The following is a 19,417-nucleotide window of genomic DNA, read 5'->3' as shown; positions in this document are numbered from 1 at the left end:
CTTATTTTCGTAAGTTTCAATTGGCGACTTAGATCTTACCATCACAAGTTTGATTGTTTATTAATCTGTAGCCATTTCTACATTCGCAGCGGAAACCAATTGGAAGGTCAACACATATCTGTGAACAGCCACCGTTGTTAACAAGGCATTCATTTTTTTTACATAGATCTAGCGGCTCATCTTCCCATCCCAGACAATCAGGTTTTCCGTCGCACAAACTGCTGAGTGGTATACACGAGCCATGACCACAATCGAACTGTTTCAACGGGTCACAAACAACGTCTGCCGCTGTACAGTTTTTTTCATCAGCACCATCCGGACAGTTTTTTATTCCATCGCAGAAGAAACGCCCTGTCAAATAAATAATTGGCAAACGATTTAATATGCTAGTTTACACGTTCAACAACCAATTGAATCAAACAAACTGTAATTGTATTTAGTATGTGGCATTTGTGAAAGACAACCTTGCCGCAACTTAATTTTCTGAACGACATTGTGTCATGTATAATATTTCTACCAAATAATAATTTCTCATGAATGATACAATCTACACTTTCAGCTAAAACTTAGCCATCTATTTCTACCCATGTTTACCTGAAATGCAGCTTCGATCTGAGCACTGAAACTGGTCTGGTCTGCAAGTGACTGATCCACAATTACTGGGAGATTCATCAGCGCCATCGGGACAATCTCTACCGCCATCGCAAACCCAACTCTGACGTATACAAGTGATGTGGTCATCACACGAGAATTCGTGAACTCCACAATGGTTCATTTTGTCTTTAGCTGGTCTATCTGTGCATCCCATTTCGTCAGAACCATCAGGACAATCTGAATCTCCATCGCATCGCCACCGTGATGTGATGCAGTAACCTTTTGCACAGGTGAACTGTGTATCAGGTTGACACGTTGATGGTTGGCAGTCTTTTTCATCACTTCCGTCTCCACAGTCATCGTCATGATCACAGACCCAGTGCCGCTGAATACAGTGTTTGTTGTCACAGGTGAATTCATCGGCACGACAGGTATTATCTAAAGTTCAAAACAAAGTTGTTTTTAGTCCATCTTTCTATTTTACGTATCCACTGAGGAAATGATTTTGAATGAACTTGAAGTTTAAGTATGATTATATCACAGATCGTATGAATCATGAGCTGTTGAATATTGAAGGCTTACAAAATTAAATGTTCTTTGCTTGTGCCCAGCAAGCTTTCTATAATGTCAAATTTTTTGCAGTAGTAGCTTAGATTCAGCATTTGAAACATTGGCAAATAATTAATAGCTCATCCAGCTAAAGCTTTGCCAGTATTTAGGCTGGCCTGAATCAGTGGAGCATCTTTGTGAAGAATTATAATGAGGCCTCGAGGACTCTTTTTACAATTAAAAATTTATGCCTTAAAATCAATTTCAAACTATACAAATTTCAGGAATAATTATATATAGAAGCGAACAATTTATCATTAATGTGAATACTCTTTGTGAAGACGTTTTCAAGAATATAAAAGCAAATCGTTACTACATTTTACTAGAATTTGGATTTAAAAAAATGTGGTAAGATTTAAATTCTGGACGATCTCTCGGATTAATGTTGAAGAAAAAAATTCATGACATTCAGTACGAAGTTTTGCTACTTTAGATCTATACTATTTGTGAGGCCAAACATCATTACTACACGCGGACATAGTATGATACGAGTGTATTCTTGCTTGCAAAAATATTGAACATTTTCAAGGATACGTGGCGGCACCCTGATCTTGAAATATTCATAGGCAAGTCACTTTTGACCCTTGTCATGTGTATGGAAATAAAGGAACCCGAAAGATGATCCATTATTTAAAAGTTGGAGGAAGTTTTTTTTATAAATATAAATATACCGGGTGAGTCAATGACAAATTCGTATTCACGAATTTTTTGAAACTAGCATCAGTGGCAAGAGGTATGGCTACGTTTCAGTTGACTCACACTGTATATTGCATGTACTACTCACACAGTAGTAAAACATCAACTAGGTACGTGAAAAGAATCACAATAATGGGAGGTATAGGAATTATATACATGTACTAACGTATAAGGAATTTACCTATATTAATTGGGAACGGGAATTGATATGATTGCTTTGAAAGTTGAGGAAAATTAGAATTTAAAAATTCATATGTAATAAAGGAAGCAAGGGATCCAGAAAGGATCATGTTTTGAATGCAGTGAGGCAAATTGAGAGGATATTGAGGGTCGCTAAATAAAAGCACAATAGATATATTTAAGAAATATTTAAAACTACAGAACAAGGTAGGACATATCTCTCGATGCGGTGAAAATCAAAAAGAAGTGCAACCGAGGTGACATATATATGCAAATAACGTTAGAGCATAGTATCTGCTCGTTTTCTGCCCGAAAATACAAATACATCGGTATAATTCACGTAGATGATTATGATTTCCGTGTATATGATAATCTGTCCGCATGCGATGATAAAAATAGTCACATTTTCTGTTTAGTACGATTTTCCAAGCCTAAAATTGATTCATGCAACTGATATGCAGGGGAGGACGAAAAATAACCGCGTGCTATGTTACTTCAGTGTAATTGTTGAAGGAATAAGCACAATAGGTGTTTTAAACAAGTAGAAAATTGTTGTACAATATATTATTATCAATGACAAGCACAAGCTTACGACTAAACAATATTAAATCAAATATATATAAATCAACATATTTTTTACAGTAACAGGCGTGATAAGCGATTTATAAAGGGACTTGTAAGAGTGCAACTCCACCAGATCTCAGGGATAAGCTTACTGCAGTCAGTCTCGTCCGAACGATCCATACAATCCGGGTGATCATCGCACATCCAGGTCAATGGTACACACTGTCCGATGCTTCCGCGACACGTGAATTGTTCAGCAGTGCAATTCTTGCTTCCTAAAAACGGCGAGGGCGGGGATTATAAAACAACAAGTTAGATACTCGTGTGAAATAGTTAGAGATGAAACCATGTGAAAACACAGGCAAATATTCATGCGGGATCGTCAGTTTGACAATGAACGGATTATTCGCGAAAGTCGAACCGAAAATGACATGACACCAGTTCTTCGCTTTTCACGACGATGAACGTAGATTGCATTTCAACACGAAATTTCACCATTTTTAACAAGCTTTTAAATCGTAAGAAGAAACTACGATAATATCAAAATATTGTGACCACGTAAGGAATTATAATCTGGAACAAGAGTTTAATAACAGATCGAGTGAAAGGTTTAAGATTATAAAGTTCATTCGGGTACAACAACCTTCGATAATTACATGCAGTTAAATATATCGCGGATAGTGAAATTACAAGGAAATATATGCAATCTACGCTCTACGTGAATGGGCAGTGTGCAAAAAGCGCAGTAATTGTACTTTAAATATTTTTCGTCTTGTTCCTGAGTACCAACGTTCACTGCTTCAGGTTAACCGCTTCTAGAGATATGTCACCACCTCCAGGAACATCCTAGATCAAACTTACTTCGACAATTTTTCTCATCTGACCCATCAGCACAGTCTTCATGGTTATCACAGACCCAGACATTAGTTATACAGACTCCAGGACTGCACTCGAACTCCCTTTCGGAGCACCGTCGAATCCCTTTTCGTGACATTTATTAGTTATTAATCTTACCTCAGATGCGGAATTTTGTTTAGCACAGTAATTGTTACAACAAAGAAAATATTTACTTCAAATCGAATTTTATGCTTATACGTTCTTGTACCGTATCTCTCGCGTTTTTTTTACACAACCGTCGTTTTATAGTTCGCGGGACAAAAACAAAAATTACATACATTCAACCGATGTTGGAAATAATTTAATCGCGAAGTTGCACAATGACTACATAAATAAGTTTACCCTGTAAATCTTATTTTCTGCTGGAGACAAGTTTTCATCGGTTGTATTACTAAGTATTCCGGGAAAGAACGTGGCAGTAGTTTTCAGCTTCGAATTCATAATGTCGTTAAAAATGGTTGGTTATATATGCTAGCCGTGCGAAACTCGACTTCATGCGTAATCCAATGGGTGTAACATCGATTCCTTAAATCACAACTAGAATGTGATCGATTTGTATTTCTCTCGAGTAATCGGGTGATATTAAAAATAACGATGTCAATGCCATAATAAATCTAGTTCTAAACACGTATACAAAATTTTCATCGTGCACTTGGATTATAACGGAAATAGCAAGTGATTAAATCTCATAAGTGCAGCACGCGGCGATGGCTATAATCTTTAATCGTATGAATTGTGATCACCAGCTACTTAGTAGACAATTTGTCATTATCGTTATTGGATAAAAATGACGAGGTTTTCTCGTACCTGTCTACGTAAAGCGATATGTCAGCAACTAATGTCACCATTCGTTTATGCCCAGTTTAGTAAATAGTGTAGACTTTGTTTCCTTGTCAAAGGCAATGACGACGCGATGACGAGACGAACACTTTTCCTTGTTGCGAGCAGTATGCACATAATTAAAGTTACACATTTTTTCCCCGTGAAAGTACGGAACAGGCATGTATACGTAAAGTTATATGCAACAGTGATTGATTATACAGCGACCTGGGGTCGTGAAAAATGATTTCCTGTAAGGAAAACTGGTTACACAATCAAGTCAGATAACTGGCGCCCCGTCGCTTATCGGAGCGTGGCGATATGCAAATGATTTAATTGACATGTCACGGTTACCCCGCATTGATGAACGTTACAAATGATAGGTAACAAGTTTCGCAAAGATTACCGACGCCATTTATGGTCTATCAAAAACCAATGAATAGGTCATGAGCGTGCGGATTCTGCAAACATTAATTTACCAGCAAATTCTGTGCTAATATTGATCCTCGTTTTAGCTGTCTGCTGCATTTGGAAACTGACTTCATGGACCATCTGAACTTGGTGTGTAAGCGAAACAGCGAAGCATATAGCGATGTAAGTACATGTGTATTTCCAGCACGAAAACCATCTGATTTAAATATTCACTCGATACAATTTACGTTAGTTTTAAACAGAGTTAGCTAATCTTGGATAATAAAACTTTTTGTGTCAATTTAGACTTCGTAGAAAATGATTCGAATGCCCATATCTGCCGGTGTATAGAAAGCTTTTACGGTGTCAAGTTATGTATTATATACCGTGACAGTGACAGAGTCGGAACATGTTTATAAAACGTTTGAAAGTGTTATATACACCATGATGTAGATTTAATCTGAATGGGAATCTGGTAATACGATATAGTCCTCAATTCAATACCTTTGAGAATATAATATACCGTCGGAAGTGGGGTGTCAATCAAACTTCTTTTACTGGTATAGACGTTTTTGAATTTGAAAGTTATTGAGGAAAATTCAGCAGATCTTTCAGAGAGTCAGATGTGGTAAAGATACAAATTGAAGAATAGTCGCGACGCGTTCGACTTCATGACAAGCTAATTGCCATTTTTAATCTTAACCGACGACTCCGATGAGATGGGCCAGTGGAAAAACTTAAAGGCCCTTGGAAGTCGCTGTATTGGGTGTTTTGAGCTCTAGATCCGGTATGACAGCATTTGGAACGCGGCCAGGGCCCATGCAAGACGCGCGCGAGGAGAATTTTTGCATTGTCAAGTTACCGAGAGAAAATAGCGTTCGAGCTCTTCGAAGAGCTGCAAACGGCGATTGGACATCTCGTTTGTCTTGCAAGGTTAGACATTTAATCTCCAAGATAATCTCCGGCACGTGTGGGACTACATTGGTAAAAACGTTCGACGAGGTAACTGGTCCGAAAACGAGTAGCTAGCTTTCTCGGTTGAACCCAAAGCCCTTTCGTCGGGGTTAATAGTGCAGAGTTCGAGACAACCTTGGATATAGAAAGTGCAAGAGGCATCAGTCGTATATTTTAGCATATGGAACACGTGTGTATATATAAATTTGTCCGTGCAGGTGAATTATTGTCGTCAGCCAAGGCTGTCGAACGTTTAACGAGAATTTCCTCCTCAGGTCAGCGGGTTAGGGTATACGTGGACAGCATCGTAGTGCCCGAATCGACAGAGTAACGAAAGAAGAGCTGCGTCGCTAATTACGTCCGGCAATTGTCGAACTTAATATTATTGTCGAACGCGGATAATGATATTATTGATTTTTTTTAATACCAATTCTCGTTCGTTTATCATCTGTATTTTTCTTGCACCTGCAAATATATGAGTGGCAGATTCTGGAATCCATACGAACGATAAAATTGCCACAGTTTTGAGTGCTTTATGCGCATGACAAAATGGATGATTTTTTTTTTTAGAGACTTCTTCGTCCTTTCGATGTGAATCTCTTTGGATTTACGGGGCTCCATGAATTAAGGACGCTACTTTTCAAGCTGAACGATGACTTGCATTACCTGCCGGATGCTGTATTCATCCTGCGTATTTTCGGAGGCAGTGAATATAAGTGCAAGCATATTGTAAAGTGGATAATTCTTCCCGAAAGTTTTCTATCTACGTTGAAGTGGTGAGTTTCTACGAAATTATATATACCAGCCGATTAGCAAATAATCCGCATGCATTCTACAGAAGTCGATTTTCGGCTTTCCAAACTTCAAATAGTACGGAATCCGTGGTTAAGGAACTGTAGCTCGGGTGCTCAGGATTTATCGAAAGACCAGAGGTACAAATCCACGGGGGAATTGTGAAGTACATAAATTTGTAACCAATAAAGTGACGGGGGGGGGGGTTGAAATAGTTGTTGTAACCTGTGGCTTCAGGCCTGAGGGATAGATTCTGGGCTCCATAAAGTTTTCGATATAGGGGGCCGTTTGATACGGATTTTAACAGTCGGATGAGTTACGGAAACTGCTTTACTGTAGGTATGACTTGTACAAGTTTGACATGAGCAATCGTCGAGTTCCTGAGTTAAACGTTGAGCTGAACGTTGAGCTGAACGTCTGTTAATTTATTTTCCACCGTTTAGCAAATGCAAAAATCTTATCGAGTCTGGGCGAGTGTTCAATTTGCAGTTAGATAACTTCTAAAGTAAAGGAAATATCATTGTTGTGCCACGGGAAGATTATGAAAGCTGCTTACGAACAAAGACGGAAGTTTTATTATCTATCAAAACTACGACGTGAATGTTGTACAGTGTATATATGTACACATGAATATAGATAATAACGCAACAGCGTCGAAATTTTTGTACGCATTTTACTACGTTCTAGAATTAATTTTTCTACCGCTTGAAAAGGGATCAAAGACAAGACTGGAACTGGAGCGAAAAACTTTGAAAATCCGATAACCCCGTGAAACCAATGAGGCAATAACTAACTGTCAAAGATCAGTTCGCTGACTGCAACTCGTGCTCCATAGTTGAGCGGATACATCGTCTAGCTTCGGGTATCGGCATTGGTCACAAATTATTTAAAATGTGAAGGATCTTTCACTCGACAGACGGCAGGCTAGCTCAAACCGTAATTAATTTCGTAGGACTGAATAAATTCCCGTAAAAAATTTATCACGTTTTCGTCGTTTGAGAAAAGTTATTCACCTTTGAAGTCGCAACTTTTAAACTACTTCGTATAGATAGAGTAATCATACATTCATATTATATAACTGATAACGGAAAGTAGGGAGTGGAAGAAATTTGAATGTTACTTCATTCTTTGTTTTTGTTTTTAAGTTCGGTAAATATATTCCGCATGCCGAATTATAATTAAATTATCTCTTCAGCGGAATCGTCGATAATGCGGATTTACACGATGCTCGCTAATTGCGTCGATAATAAATGAAGATTCAACTACTAACGCTCAACATCGAATTAAAAAAAAATTCTCCTCGGGCGTTTCAGGCGGGTGATTGAGAAGATTACCGACGAAATCGAAAAACTTATCGAAAAAAATTTTATTCCGTTTAGACAGGTGACCCTTCGAAATCTTACGTGTAATAACTGGTTCAAGATCTTGGCTAGGTTGAACATTGTCTTTTAATATCAATCAGTGTCGTCGCATCAATGTTAACCATTTCCTTATTATGCTTTACTACATCGCATACGTCAAGACTTATCTAGTGCATATTGCGCCTTCATCGAATGGGCATTTGTATAAAACTTTCGCAATAACGTGTGTGTATATTCAGAAATTAGAATAGGTCAACGGTGAAGGCGATGTCAGCGTTGTTTGATAATCGTTCACGACGCAAATATAATTCTAGCCCGTATTAATGAGGCGACAATATGGATGATATATATATATATATATCATATATATATATATATATATATATACTATAATCATGATCGTGTCTTGACGCACCGGGTAGTGTGCACTTTCAGACACGTGCGCCAAGTACATTAACAAAGTTTCATACTGGATGAGCCGAGATAGCAGGATAAGACCGACATTAGACGCGGAGGTAGCATTTCCTGCAGCCCCGTCTTATTACTTTATGCTGCATTCAAAGATTAATTCCTCTTACGCAGCACTTGGCTGTTCGTGTCAGCGGGACGCAAAGACGTTTAAAATTATAAGTACGTAGATATAGAATGTCGTTTCGGACGTATTACCCCTACGAAACACGGAGTTAAATTATTGAACGGTTTGCATATAGTTAATATACCGTAAAACAACACGTTATTAGCCATATAACTTGACTGACTAATTGTAAATGAAAATATTATCAGTTGTTTCTTTAAAGATTACAACAAATACTGGCTCCCGGGTTATTAAACTTTTTTCAACTTTCAGCTTTTACGATACAAACTTTTCCTGTGCCGCTGTGTACAAAACTTCGATTATTACGTACACGACGAATGCGAAATCTGTTAGCATACAGAAGCGAACCGCTTTTCATTTGCGAATTTCTAATAAACATTATGAACAGGGAGTAGATATTAGTTCAGATAGCTGAATTTTAATGAACTCTGCCGGATATGTGCGATTGAAAATGGTGTTTCTTTTTCATGACACAAATATGGCTTCATTCGGTAAAACATTTATAAGTTGTATAACTTACGTCGTAAAGTAAGACTGTGTTTACTGCAAATAATTTTTTTCCACCCAAATACACTTTGTAAATTGAACAAATCGTTTTTCTGTGTGTACAATGGCTCATATTGTTTGTTCTTGAATCATTTATTTGCAGCGAAAAATAGAGGGTAAATCGATTATGCTTAAACTTATAAGCCCATTCAACTTTCGAGTCGGATAATCGTTGAGTAACTATTTGAGATTGAATTGCTGCAATTTGTTCAAAGAGAGAAACACGTTCAAGGCACCGAAAATTCATTACTTCAATTAATTCAAACGCACGAACAAAGACTCTTTGTAAAGGATGAAGGAAAGCTTGCGCGCAGAATTTGCCATTTTCTCTTTTTTTCTAACAATCTTTGCTTTGCTTCGCAATGCTTTTCATTCCGGTTCTTTTGAATACCAAAAAAAAGATTAAGAACAAACCAACGAGCGCAGCCAGCATCCCCCCCCGGCCCAAATAACACAATGCAAAAAGTTGTACGCGATTGTAATTATGAAAAATACTCACGGCAGATGCTGGGGTTTTCGTCGGATCCATCGGGACAGTCGTTCTCGCCATCGCATTGCCAGTTTTTGAGAATACATCGGCCATTGGTACATCTGAACTCCGCGTCGGTGCAAGCCTTGGTAGCTGTAACATTCGTTTTCTCGTCAAAGATCAGTGCCCCGTTCAATGTTTGACAGACGTCAAAGATGATCACGAAACACCAGAGCGATGAAAACATGAGCCAATCTCTTTTTCGCGGCATGTTTTCGATCCCCCGTGACTCCCAACCCTCCGTATGAAAAATTTGTCTATTATCTCGAGAATTTGAAGAACGGTATAGCGGGAACGTCGGTCAATGTCTCTGTCGGAGAACCACGGAGGCTGCGGATGATCTCTTGGACGGAATCGGCGAACCTCGCGCGGAGCCAGTCTCGGATGCTGTAAACTCGCGAACGCGGCAACTCCACTCTATATATACCAGTCTTCCGCCGATCAAGGGAACGATTATCAGGCGAGGGGGCCGTAGCGGAAGAGAATGTGCGTTCCATGAACGGTGGTCGAGTGATCCGAATCGCGTACGCGGGTCAATCAATCCGTCGAACGGCGACTTCGTGGACGAAGCGATAATAGCTGGGCAAAGGGTCACCGATTCTTCGTGAGTTTAATTCTTACATGTAACTCACGTGTTAGTTGCAGAATCGAGATGAAAAATACTAACACTGATATACAATTTTAAACCATTGCGAAAATTTTCGTAAATTGGACTTAGGATAAAGCCGGATGTAGAACAAAGAAGTGTTTGATGCTTGAAACTGATGCGAAAATTTTTATTCAAAAATTGAATTGAATTGAGGTAATATGTGTATATTTGTCATTCTCAATTAGAGTGCAACTCCGGTCTCTCTATAAGATATTAAGCAGAACTTTTTGGTGTACGATGACAAAATATCACGAAAATGAGACAGAATATCAGACAGGCATTAATTAAAATCCGTTGCATGAAGGGCAAGCGATGAAAATGTCTGAGACGGATAAAAGAAAGAGGAGAGTGAGGGATTCCTATGTATTACATAGTTATATACCTATATACATATTCTCGGGAGAAGAGGAAAAATGTTATAAGAAATTTCTTTTCGTCGCATTTTTCTTGTACTTCAATTTTTTTTTTTTATTCTTCTTTTTTCTTTTATTATTTGTAGTCTGCCTCGCAGTGCGATGAGAGAAATAGAAAGAGTCCTGCGTAGGTATTCCCTAAGACGAATAGCTATAACCATAATATATTTATTCAGGAGGGATGGATGGACGCGTATATATCGTTTCTTTTTTAAATTCTCGTCATTTCGCAGTTTCATGTTTTTCATACCGGTGGTTTTTGAAGCCTGGGTGTTACGCAGTCATGAGGCTTTATAGGCGAAAAGATGAAGGCGACGACAACATTGGCGAGGCAATGTAATGGCGCGATTCGAAGTAAGTGGAACAGAAGGACGATAACTAGGCATCCAGAGGGGGGAATAAGTCAGGCCGAGAGGCAAGATTGGAGTCTTGATCGACGGTGCTGGGCGTATAAAAGCAACATTCTTGCGATCAGATACCCTGAGCCTCCGCTGCGTTTCTATAATCACCGGGTATCCACTTCTCCTCCCGTCACCCTTACCGCCATGCAATTCGCTCCCTCTTTACGCAGAAGCGTTTATACCATACGTAACCATACGGAAGCACGCGACGTGGTCTGATCCATAGACGTCAACGAAGCAGCCTTCTTTCTTGCAATTAATCGCACTTTTTGGCTAACGAGATATAAATCAAGGTGGAGCACTAAAAGAGAATCTGCAGACTTTTTCGGAACTTGTGTGAATTCACTTCAACTTATATACCGGGTGAAATTAGGCGCCTGATGTATCATGGTGTTGAAATCTTTTACTTCAAGTCACTTGAATTCATCCGCTGACGTCGTTTGATCTAACTTTAAATCACGTGGAGTTTGCACTTAATAGTCACATGAATTCATCCTCAAGTTCTGTAAAGAAGTTACACTTGAACTTATATGAAGTCACTTGAGGTCGTTTCAATTCGTTCGTAGTCGGGTGAATTCACCTCGACTGACACGAAGTATATACCTGTATTCAAAACACGTCTAATCACCTGACATCAAGTCAATATTCTTATCTTACATTGCTCATACAATGATCATGTAAATTCACCTGCGCGATAATAACGATATTTTTCAATTCAGGGAAGTCACTTGAATTCAAGCGCCACGCGTCCAATCGCCTAGGGTAATTTTTATTTTCTTTTTCTCTCCTGAAGCATCGAATTGGACTATCGACCGAGCATATCTATAGTGGACTTCGTGCGTTTCTGCATCGGTTCTTGCTATATCACGGGTAGAAACGATCTCTGGCTGACTGCCTGCGGAACGAATAGGTCTACCTGCAGGTTATATGCGATAGAGAGGATGGTAAACCCGGGGGAGAGATTCCAAGGTGCATTTATTGCACAGAGAACGAAGAGAGAGGGTTCTCCTATTTCGCGAGGGTTGATGTGCAGAATTTGAAGTTATTAACGCTACCCGAGACCTCGAATCCCTTACTCGAGTTCCACGAGGGATGGAGAGGCGAGAGGTCGGGATCTTTGGGGGGCCAAGACGGCATGCCCGGCTTCTTGGAATGAGACATGAACGCCCAGCGAGGGATGCAGGCGACTCGGCTCCTCTCCTCGTCTTCTCGTGTGTCTCGACCGCGATGAAGACCTTATTGCAATTACCGCATGCGACTACGTATGTAACTACACGGTATATAAGTAAGGTCTTGTGCCTGCTCGCAAGAATCTGACATACTTTTGTTCTCTTCCACCTACCGCACCACCAGCACCACCGGCCTCATCCTCATACTTAGTCTCGTCGAGTGTCCTACAAATTCAATGGCCAAACTTGGCAGCGCTTCTCACTGATAAGGACCACCCGTGCCCATTTGCAGCGTTGCGGATGATGGTATACATGGGCGTAAATTTAACGGACCAGCGGACACGCGCTCGAATTAGTGCCTCTGGAAAATTGTTAGCCGTATTTAGGTATGTGCATAGAGACACGGTACTCGTGTAGAAGTCCAATACAACCCGTGCAGACACGGCACAATTAAATTCGGAGAAATTGTGATAAAATCGCACAGCGGGGGATGAAGATGAGGAGGAGGTCAAAATGGCACGTTCTGGCACGATAGCAATTATTGGTACACCCTTGAACCATGCGGCCTTTGTTCCTGACCGTTTGAAATTGGCGTTCAGGGTAAAACTGAGGGTTTGTAGAAGGAATCAGTTTTTCCTACACCCCGTCACCGCGTCTACCGCGGAAGTGCACCGGCCAATAGATCGGATTAATTAATTAATAAATTAAAGGCTTGCTGAAATAAAAGTGCCAGAATGAAAAAACGGAAAGTATATCAGGCTGGAAAAATGACGACCGCCAAGGTTGACATATTCGACAGTCTATTCTTTCTTTCTGATCCCTGCAGATTACACATTTCGTTTTATCCACTTATAAAGTATATAATATGTATATATACACGTATACGCGAATTGGGTGTTGAGCGGTGAAATGTTTTATCCCGAGATTTATTAGCGAATCATTGAACGAGCTGTGCCGAGAAACTCATCCCGAAGTATTGGAGAGAGAGAGAGAGAGAGGATTATGGGAATCGAGTGTGCTGTGCAGCGCATCGTCGTCTGGGGTTTATCTAATCCGCGTAGAGCATTACTCGTTTCGCGAACCGCACCGACGGGCTTTCCGAGTGAATCAATAAGGTTCGCAGTGACGATCGTGCGAACTGCGAAACGTGCACGCGGTGTGTGCGGGATAGGCCGGCTCGACGCCAATGTTACGACCGCAAATAACCATCGGCTGACCATGCGCTCCACATGCAGTTTACTGCAGCAGCCGACAAGATCTACGGGGCAGCCTTTCACCATAATAATCCGGTATCAACGAACCCAAAGTTGAATTCGCATCGAGTGACTGATGCAACTCGGGCAAACCTTGCTCGCGCGCCCTAGGCTGCGGTGTTACAGCGGCATCAGGGTTCGAGAATTGAGGTGGTGGAGGAGGACCTTCTCTGTTGGGATGAAAACACCGACGAACGGTTTGTAAAAAAGGGAAAATAAACACTGACGATGAGAGAAGAACAAACGGCGACTCGCCAATACGACCTCGGGTGCAGCCTGGAGGTCGACTTCCTTCGTATTTTGCGGCTGATGCAATATCGACTGTGCTTGCCGTTCCGTGCATTTTCATTTGTCTTTATGTAAAAGCTCGTTGCGTCACAACATATTGTACTGTTTTTTTTTTTGTATTTTTATGCAGTCGTTATTCACACGTGGCATCTATTTAACATATTTAAGTATGTTCAAGAGTTACGCACGCGTCGGCAGTAAATCTTATTCGCGGGTTCAGGTCACCTTTTCATTAGTAAAACAATCAAGAGAATTATTTCTTTAACCGCGAACGAGTAACGGCTCGGTATTTAATATTTAAATATCGAGAAGGGAAATGCAGACGGTAATGAAAATGAAGTGAACGAAAAAAAACCATTGAGAGACTCCTTGGAAGTTTAATTTAACTCGAATTTGCAAGCGGTCCAAATCGACCAACCGATGAATAACGACCTGAGTCATATTAAACATGTACATCAATACACAAGTCAAGTCATATCATTACGTTCGACGGTCGAATGAAAAAAAAAACCAAACACCAAAAGGAACAGTCATTTCCTGTACTCGCCAATCAAACATACATTCGTACATGACTCCGCGAAGAGTTCACTACATTTCAACCACGAAAAAATACCATTCAACTGACTTTGAGAATTAAAGTGCACGATATTTTGCGACGCGTAACGCAGATGTGAAAAATCTATCCGGGGTTGCTGTGACGATCGGAAAATTTTCTTCCACGGTACGTACATACCTAATGGGTATAATGTTTCTTTGGAATACAGCCCAAGTCTGACACTGTTATGCTAATCTATAACGCTTGAAGGATTTCTCCCGAGTCAGACGGCGTACAGGGGGCGCGTCTGTCGCCAAGAATACCAATTATAGCCAATTGATGCTCAATGGAGCTCCTCTATGGAGCAGCGGGTCAATCTTCGCGTCAAATGACCGCGACGACCTCCCCTACAAAGATAAAGCCCTTCGTGGGTACAACGCGCCGGCTTTTAACATCTGATTGTGAGAAAATTAAACTTCTTTGACGGAGGGAAAGGAGAGTGAACAGATGTTCGCTTGGGCTACTGATCATATACTCATTTAACCGAGCGGTTATATAATTGATGAAAGGCGATTAGATCGATTTGAGTGAAAAAATATAGCTACTTGGGAAAAATGATTCTTGTTAAGGATCTAAATAGTATGACAAAGATTTAACCAACCCTTTCAGTCCCATATCTCATGCGTGTGCTGAGCTGTAGTCAATTTGAAATAGCCCATAGAAGGATAACATCATATTCTCGATGAGCTCGGCGCTCGTTGCTTTATGTACTTTGCTCGCGATTCCACCGAGCCTCTTGTCGCAATAAATTCCTGATCCCAATTTAACAATGCTGTTCGAAGAGGTTTTTTTCCCTCTAATGTTCCGTTATACCTTCATCATTCCCGATCTACGTATTCCTGTATAACGAACACGGACGAAATAAACGCGAGTGGAGAAAAAAATTTTAAGTTACATAAGAGAATTTTAGACGTTTCAAAGGTAAAAACATCACGCAGGGAATAAAAGAGCAGAGTATAAACTCGGCTCGAGAGGAGAATATTATATCAGGGTGTCGCGGGGGGCAGAGATGGAGGAAAAGGGAGTCCTTTGAGTTTGAGTCGCGTTACGAGGAATTCGAGCTGGAGGATAACACGCCTGCTACAGCACAGCATCCGGGATAACTGCAAACTGCAAGGCATCTCAGCCGGGCAGGTACGTACCAAGTTGGTACAGACGTCGACCGACCGACCGACAGACAGACAGACAGACAGACAGACAGACAGAAAGAAAGAAAGAAAGACTGGTGGACGGACGGACAGCAGACGGACAAACCGACCGACCGGCCAACTGCTGGCGATCGATAAGTCCGCGTTCTCCTCTTGCCAATCTTATCGTAACTCGGCCGCCTCGTCGCGTCGTTTGTCCCGCGGCTTTGAGTGCGCTTTTTCGTAGTTTAAATGTTTTTTTATGCTTTATTCGCTTTTTGTACGTTTTTTTTCCCTGTACACTCGCGCGCTTTATCTGCATTCCCTCCGAGTCTCGGTAGTCGGTCTTATTCTCGGCGTAAGGTCGGGCATGCGTCTAGTCGCTAATTTAAAAATGATAGATCTTTTTTATAACTACATTGTACGTCAGATGTATGTACACCTTTTCTCTTATACGAACTAGTTGTGGAAACTTCAGAGTGCTGTCATAAAACTGGTTTTTGATAGGCACGGGCAGGCAAACGAAATTTTTTTTTTTTCAACGGTAATAATTTTTTCCAAGTTGACGTTTGTTATTTAAACTATACGAGTTCAAGGGTAACGAGTTTCAATGAATCCACCAAGTAATTATGAACAGTGATTTACCTCGAATGACGGTTCAAACGACAGACGAACGATAAAAACTGAAAACAGTATTACAAGTTTTACTCATAATAAATGGAACTAAAGCGTTTAGTTTTTAGGTTCTCCGTACCTGCAATAAAGAGGACGGCTTTTAATGTCTTCATAGGTACAATTTAGAGATAACGCTATTTGCGAGAGTCACAAAAAACTTTTCTCGTTAAAGTAGTTATCTGTGCAATTCCGATTGATAAGAAGGATACCGGGTAGTATTGGCGTTCGATCCGTGAATAGACCTGCATCTGTATATCCTATACCCATATAATACACCCGTTCAATACCCTGTTACGATTGACACAGTACCTACGCTTCTTTTCTTCCTCAATAGAGTCACGCGATAAGTATCATCGATTTATATCATTCAAGTACTTTTGAACTAATCCGATGGAAGAGATTTCTCGCAGCTTGAATAAAAATTTCGTTCGAGTGCATCAACGTTGAATGATTTTGTATGTAATTGCAAAGTTTTGCCAGGCTCTGGTAGATATCAAAGTAAATATTGTACGTCTAATGTAAAAGAATGCAAAGACTAACTCCTTTTGAACTTCAGATAATATATGTAAAACGCGGCGCAGATGTTGACAAAGAAAAACTTCAACTCTTATCTTACTTCGATACTCGACATTTCTCGATTTTTCCGGGAACATTGAATTCAGCGTTTTGAAGAATTCGAGACGTTCACGAAATCTGGTCTACTAGATATAAATAGGCTTTTTCCAAAGAACAACATTATTCAAATTGAAATAACAAATCAATTTGCTCGTGTTCCTCGTATGCCGAATCATAACACAAAACAGTTGAAAAATTCCATCTTAATGGTAATATACGGTCTCATCCATGAACTTTCCAGGTATTTCCAGCACCTGCCGCTATTCATACCGCGTCAAAGTTGTATAGAATTGTATAGAATTTCGGTCGGGAAAGCGTGGAAGTGTTAAGCAAAAGTAACGAAAAGAAAAATGCATTCTAATAATCGCCAATTTTTTTCGAAATTTTCGCGAATATACGTCTGTTTCTATACGTGCGTGCGTTGTCCAATTTCTGTCTCAATACGACAGATTGGTATAAAAATTAACTTTTCATGTCAAGAAATTCCGATAAAAGAAAATACAAAATTGTAAAACTCGAGCACAATTTACTATCCAGAGTCGACGATATAAAGTTGTCTGAAATTACTCTGACTTCCTATTCTCCGGTGATCACAAAATCAGAAACAATTCATCGATAACGCATTAAGCCGATCGGTCTAACAAGTAACAAAACTACCATACTTTTATTGATCGTTATCTGCAGCTGTATATACCCACGACCCGTTTTTCAGCAAGCGTCATGATCAAATGCAGATGGAGAGGGGAAACGCCAATACGACGCGCGACGTGACGAGAGGTGAGGCGTCGCAGATTATGCTTCGTGTACAACTATTCCTAGCAATGTTATTACATGTGTTTGCACATGCGCATATTTTGCAACTCGATATCCATCCTAACGTAACCCGGGTGATATCTTTGCGGTGGTGGGTCCAACTTGTACAACTCTGTAGGCGGTGAAATTGGCTCAAACCGCAACGTCTGAGGCTGCCGATCCATTCATCACGAAGATTCTATCTGCGCGCTGTATCTTTGACATATGTATCCAACGCGTAGGAATCTATTTATGTAAACACACACATATGTATACATATATATTATATATATGCACGTATCAATGTGCAGTACTCGTTTGTTTACTCGCAGATAGGCGGCCTGTTAAAAAGTGCACCGATTCGAAATTGGCCCGCGGTCATTTATAACCTCGTGTTATACGTGGGCATGATAGATTTTATCTCCTAATTACAGTAGAGCAAATAGGCGTCGTATTAATACGATGTGATTATATGAAAACGAAACAATGTGTACATTTCATATGTATACTCTCTAGTCGATGCAGGTGGGGATGCATAAACATGTTTGTTTGCCAACGGGGATCGAGTCGGTAATTCTAATACGCAGTGGCGTTTTACACCAGATCGTTATAGCTGTGGAATTTGTTAGAGTGTCGTTTAGATTGATCTATTATTTTTACACGAAAAATCATCAAAGCTTGTATACGTATGCACTATTATGCACGAAGGTAAATAAATTTGTAAAATTAAGGCGTACTTGAGCGATATCCAGTCACGCGGCGTACCTATATCTCACTTATTTTCACATGTTATGCAAGGTTAACTTGGAAAAATATGTGTTTGTTGTTTCGTTTTTCTTGAACTATTCCTTCTTTTCAATAGGTGTACACTCTTTTTATCCGCAGGACACGCAGGAGGTTTGCTTAACGTTTGACGCAATTCGAGAGTTATTTTCTTAGCGGTTCTTGAGAGCTTCGCTTTTGTACACTTTGTAAATATATGCTGATAGGTATGACGTGTGATTTGCAAAGTAGCCTAAATCAATGTACGGATCCGTTTATACGATTGAACACATGTGTCCTGTACAGAAATGAAAGTATAACATAGTATGATGGTGTAGGTAGAATCAATCATAAAAACGTGTTCGAAGACGAAGTGTAGATATCTTTAATCACGGCAACAAATGATAAAGAAAGAAGCTTGTTTGTCATTTTGATAAAGTATATTGGAATGTATATTTTTAGCAAACGTAATCGTAGATGCGTGCGACGGTCTAGACTAATATGGCAACACAATGGTCACAGATTAACGAAATATTAATGACCCCATTCGTGAAGTACAATTATCATCGGTTATTAACCGCATTGACACCGCTCAGACCTAAATAGCAAAAACCTTGTGACATTTTTTCCAGAAGATTACACAAAGTAGTCTCATGGTTTTTTCGTAAAAATTTTTTAATTGTAATCATACAGTCGATACAGCTATTGAAGATAAAATTAACATTATATTATATGTAGGTGCATTATATGATTCAAGTTAAATATAACGTTTCTATCTTGTGGTGTCATAAATCTTGTCAGGATAGATATTAGTTTTAAATAGACATGATTCGAATGTTTTCCAAGAAAAGACAGTTCGTAAGAACAAGAAATAGCCAACATAAAACAGCCAACAATAGTATAACATACACGATGATTAAGACTATCCACTTAGAAGTCTAGGCACACAATAATGAAGCTGAAGCTATAATAAAGAAAACACGAGCAGGCGATTACACAGTACCTGGAATAATTTGTTCAATCTATATTGCTAATTTTGGGTTGTTACAACAACGATTTGGAACCCAAATACAATATTCTTCCCATTTTTCAGTACGAGTTATACATCGCCTGCTAGTTTCAACACAAGCT

General features: G+C 39.8%; 2 protein-coding genes across 7 annotated transcripts in view; one reads left to right on the top strand and one right to left on the bottom strand.

The window, feature by feature from the left end:
• Positions 1-19,417, bottom strand: part of LOC124301939 (low-density lipoprotein receptor-like) — a 29,825-nt gene that overhangs the window by 6,218 nt on the left and 4,190 nt on the right. For 2 of the 6 annotated variants that reach the window (XM_046757597.1, XM_046757588.1), the window contains exons 3-7: positions 9,518-9,640; positions 3,505-3,624; positions 2,796-2,918; positions 595-1,032; positions 40-351 (exon numbers count right to left, since the gene is read on the bottom strand). In XM_046757597.1, the coding sequence (XP_046613553.1) occupies positions 40-351; positions 595-1,032; positions 2,796-2,918; positions 3,505-3,624; positions 9,518-9,640 (1,116 nt within the window). The remainder of the gene's footprint in view (positions 1-39; positions 352-594; positions 1,033-2,795; positions 2,919-3,504; positions 3,625-9,517; positions 9,641-19,417) is intronic. The other 4 variants (XM_046757616.1, XM_046757606.1, XM_046757624.1 and 1 more) reach the window with 4 other exon arrangements.
• LOC124302130 (uncharacterized) lies at positions 4,879-18,294 on the top strand. Its single transcript, XM_046757937.1, has 3 exons — positions 4,879-4,953; positions 6,295-6,500; positions 17,445-18,294. Exons 1-3 carry the CDS (start codon positions 4,903-4,905, stop codon positions 17,668-17,670), a joined length of 483 nt encoding a protein of 160 aa, XP_046613893.1. The 5' UTR covers positions 4,879-4,902; the 3' UTR covers positions 17,671-18,294.

This window comes from Neodiprion virginianus, chromosome 1, assembly GCF_021901495.1.
Source record: "Neodiprion virginianus isolate iyNeoVirg1 chromosome 1, iyNeoVirg1.1, whole genome shotgun sequence".
NCBI lineage: Eukaryota > Metazoa > Arthropoda > Insecta > Hymenoptera > Diprionidae > Neodiprion > Neodiprion virginianus.
This window is presented reverse-complemented; position numbering and strand designations above follow the sequence as displayed.